This window comes from Babylonia areolata, chromosome 21, assembly GCF_041734735.1.
Source record: "Babylonia areolata isolate BAREFJ2019XMU chromosome 21, ASM4173473v1, whole genome shotgun sequence".
Taxonomy (NCBI): Eukaryota; Metazoa; Mollusca; class Gastropoda; order Neogastropoda; family Buccinidae; genus Babylonia; species Babylonia areolata.
Window position 1 is genome coordinate 13,035,927 of NC_134896.1, and position 2,500 is coordinate 13,038,426.

General features: G+C 47.9%; 1 protein-coding gene across 1 annotated transcript in view; it reads left to right on the plus strand.

Annotated features, from left to right (window-relative positions):
* The window catches only part of LOC143296557 (uncharacterized), a 69,662-nt gene that overhangs the window by 51,435 nt on the left and 15,727 nt on the right, over nucleotides 1-2,500 (plus strand). Inside the window, exons 11-12 of the mRNA XM_076608580.1 lie at nucleotides 1,123-1,252; nucleotides 2,144-2,251. Of these exons, the coding sequence (XP_076464695.1) occupies nucleotides 1,123-1,252; nucleotides 2,144-2,251 (238 nt within the window). The remainder of the gene's footprint in view (nucleotides 1-1,122; nucleotides 1,253-2,143; nucleotides 2,252-2,500) is intronic.

Sequence of the window (2,500 nt, forward strand, 5' to 3'; positions counted from 1 at the left end):
TTTTTTGTTGTTGTTTTTTTACGCTGATGTGGCTTACGTGTGTGTATTGTATTGTATTGTATTTCTGTGTGTGAAATTCAGGCTGCTCTCACCAGAGAGAGCGCATCACTACACTGAAAGCGCCCCCCCCCCCCTCCCCCCGCCCCTTTCTTGTTTTTTCTCTCCCCATCCCCCCCCCCCCTTTTTTGTGTTTCCTCTTTTCTTTTCTTTTTTATTCCTTTTTGTCTTTTTCCTTTTTTTTTTCCTGCCTGCAGTTTTTTATTTGTTTTCCTATCGAAGTAGATTTTTCTACAGAATTATGCCAGAGACAACCATTTTGATGCCGTGTTTTTAGGGTTTTTTTTGGGTTTTTTACATGCGCTAAGTGCATGCTGCATATGGGACCCCGGTCTATCGTCTCAACCGAATGACTAGCATCCAGACCACCACTCAAGGTCAGGTGGAGGCGGAGAAAATACTGGCGACCGTGGCGGGATTCGAACGAGTACGCTCAGATTCTCTCGCTTCTTAGGCGGACACGTTACCTCTAGGCCATTACTCCACTACAGTAGATCAGCCCACGAAAGAAAGAAAGCACGATATAAGCATAGGCTTCTTGCTGTTCAAGTTTCCTTGATTGAACGCTGTAAGTTTCGCCATGTTCAGCTGATGTATTCACAAAACTGCCCCTTCCTATCACTGCGGCTGCCTTCACCTCTACACTCCATCTCGCTCACTACGATCGGCTTCGGATCCACTATGTTTACGCATACCCAGATTCAAACACTCGACTGTTGGCCGCCGTTCTTTCTCTGTCTCTGGACCTTGCAATTGGAATGAACTTCCTCTTTCGCTTCCGGTCAAGTCTCCACACTCAGCTCTTTCAAGTCTGGCCTTGAAACCCACCTCTTCCCAAAATAGCCTCCCTTCCCTGCCTCTTCCTTGTCGTTAGTTTCTACAGTTTTTAGAGTTATGCATGCGTGTGAATGACTGGTGCAAAAGCGCTTTGATTTGTCTCTGCACAAGATTCAGCGCTATATAAATACCATTATTATTATTATGTTCTTGACATTAAAGAAATATTGGATCAGCCCGCATGCTTTGACACCTCCTTGTGACTGAAGCTCTCTTATTGTTTCCCAGGCTCGCAGCATGGAGCAGAAGCGTCACTGGTGCCAGGAAATCAAGCGGCTCATCCTGGAGAGCTACCAAGGGCGCATCCCTGACAACGTCAAGAACTTGGTGATGGAGCTGGGACGGAACCACGACAACGGTAAGGGGGTTAGATTGCGTTGCATGCCAGAGATCGTGGTGGTTTCGTGGTGGTTTCGTGGTGTATATTGATTGTATGTGAATCTCTGTGTGTGTGTGTGTGTGTGTGTGTGTGCGTGTGTGTGTGTGTTTGTGTGTGTTTGTGTGTTTGCGCGCGCGCGGGCGGATTTTGTGTACGTGTGGCGGGGGCGGATAGGGGTTTATGTATCAGAGTGTGTGTGTGTATGTGCGTGCGTGCATGTGCGTGTGTGTGTGTGTGTGTCTGTCTGTGTGTGTGTCTGTGTGCGTGTGCATATGTGTATGTGAAAATGTCTGTGTGTGTGTGTGTGTGTGTGCACGCGCGCGCGTGCGTACTGATTTTGTGTACATGTAGCAGGATGTGGGGGTTTGGGGTTGGGGAAGAGAAGGTGTGTGAGTGTGTGTGTGAGTGTGTGTATGTGAGTGAGTGTGTGTGGTGTATGTGTGCACGTACATGACAACCCCTCACCTCCCCCCCTCCCACTCACCCCCGCCACCACCCTTGAAGCATATTTAATTAAGTGAGTGCATGGTGTATGTGTTGCACACACATGACATCCTCTCCCCTGAAGCTTTTAACTCACTCAGTACGGCCAATCCTCTCTTCTCCTCTACACAGACCCCTCAGATGTCCAGTGGGTGTCTGAATGACCCAACCTTTAGCTTCCGTCGTCAGAATTGTGGTATTCTTTGATTCACGTCTTCAGTATAAGAGCCTTCCGCTTGCAATATTTTGATGATGGTAATTGGGGTGAAACGCTGTTAACGTTGTCTCTTTCGCCGTTCGTATGGGTGAGCTCAGCGTTGGAAGCCAGCTAGTCATGTCTGCACACGTCCACCCCATTGCATTGCATTGCATTGCATTGCATTGCAGACTATGTCGGTAAGGACGCCCACGACTCTCCGTGGAGACACCAGCACACCGCGCCGGAGTATCTGGAGAAACGGCGCTTCCGGAGAAAGTCTGGAGGGAAGGGTCCAGGTGAGTGTAGTGGTTTTTGACTCACTTGTGTAAACAATAGGAAAAACAAATAAAACTACACGCAGGAAAAAATACAAAAAAAAATGGGTGGCGCTGTAGTGTGGCGACGCGCTCTCCCTGGGGAGAGCAGCCCGAATTTCACACAGAGAAATGTGTTGTAATAAAAAGAAATACAAATACAAAGTGAGTCTATGTTTTAACCCGGTGTTCGGTTGTCTGTGTGTCTGTCCGTGGTAAACTTTAACATTT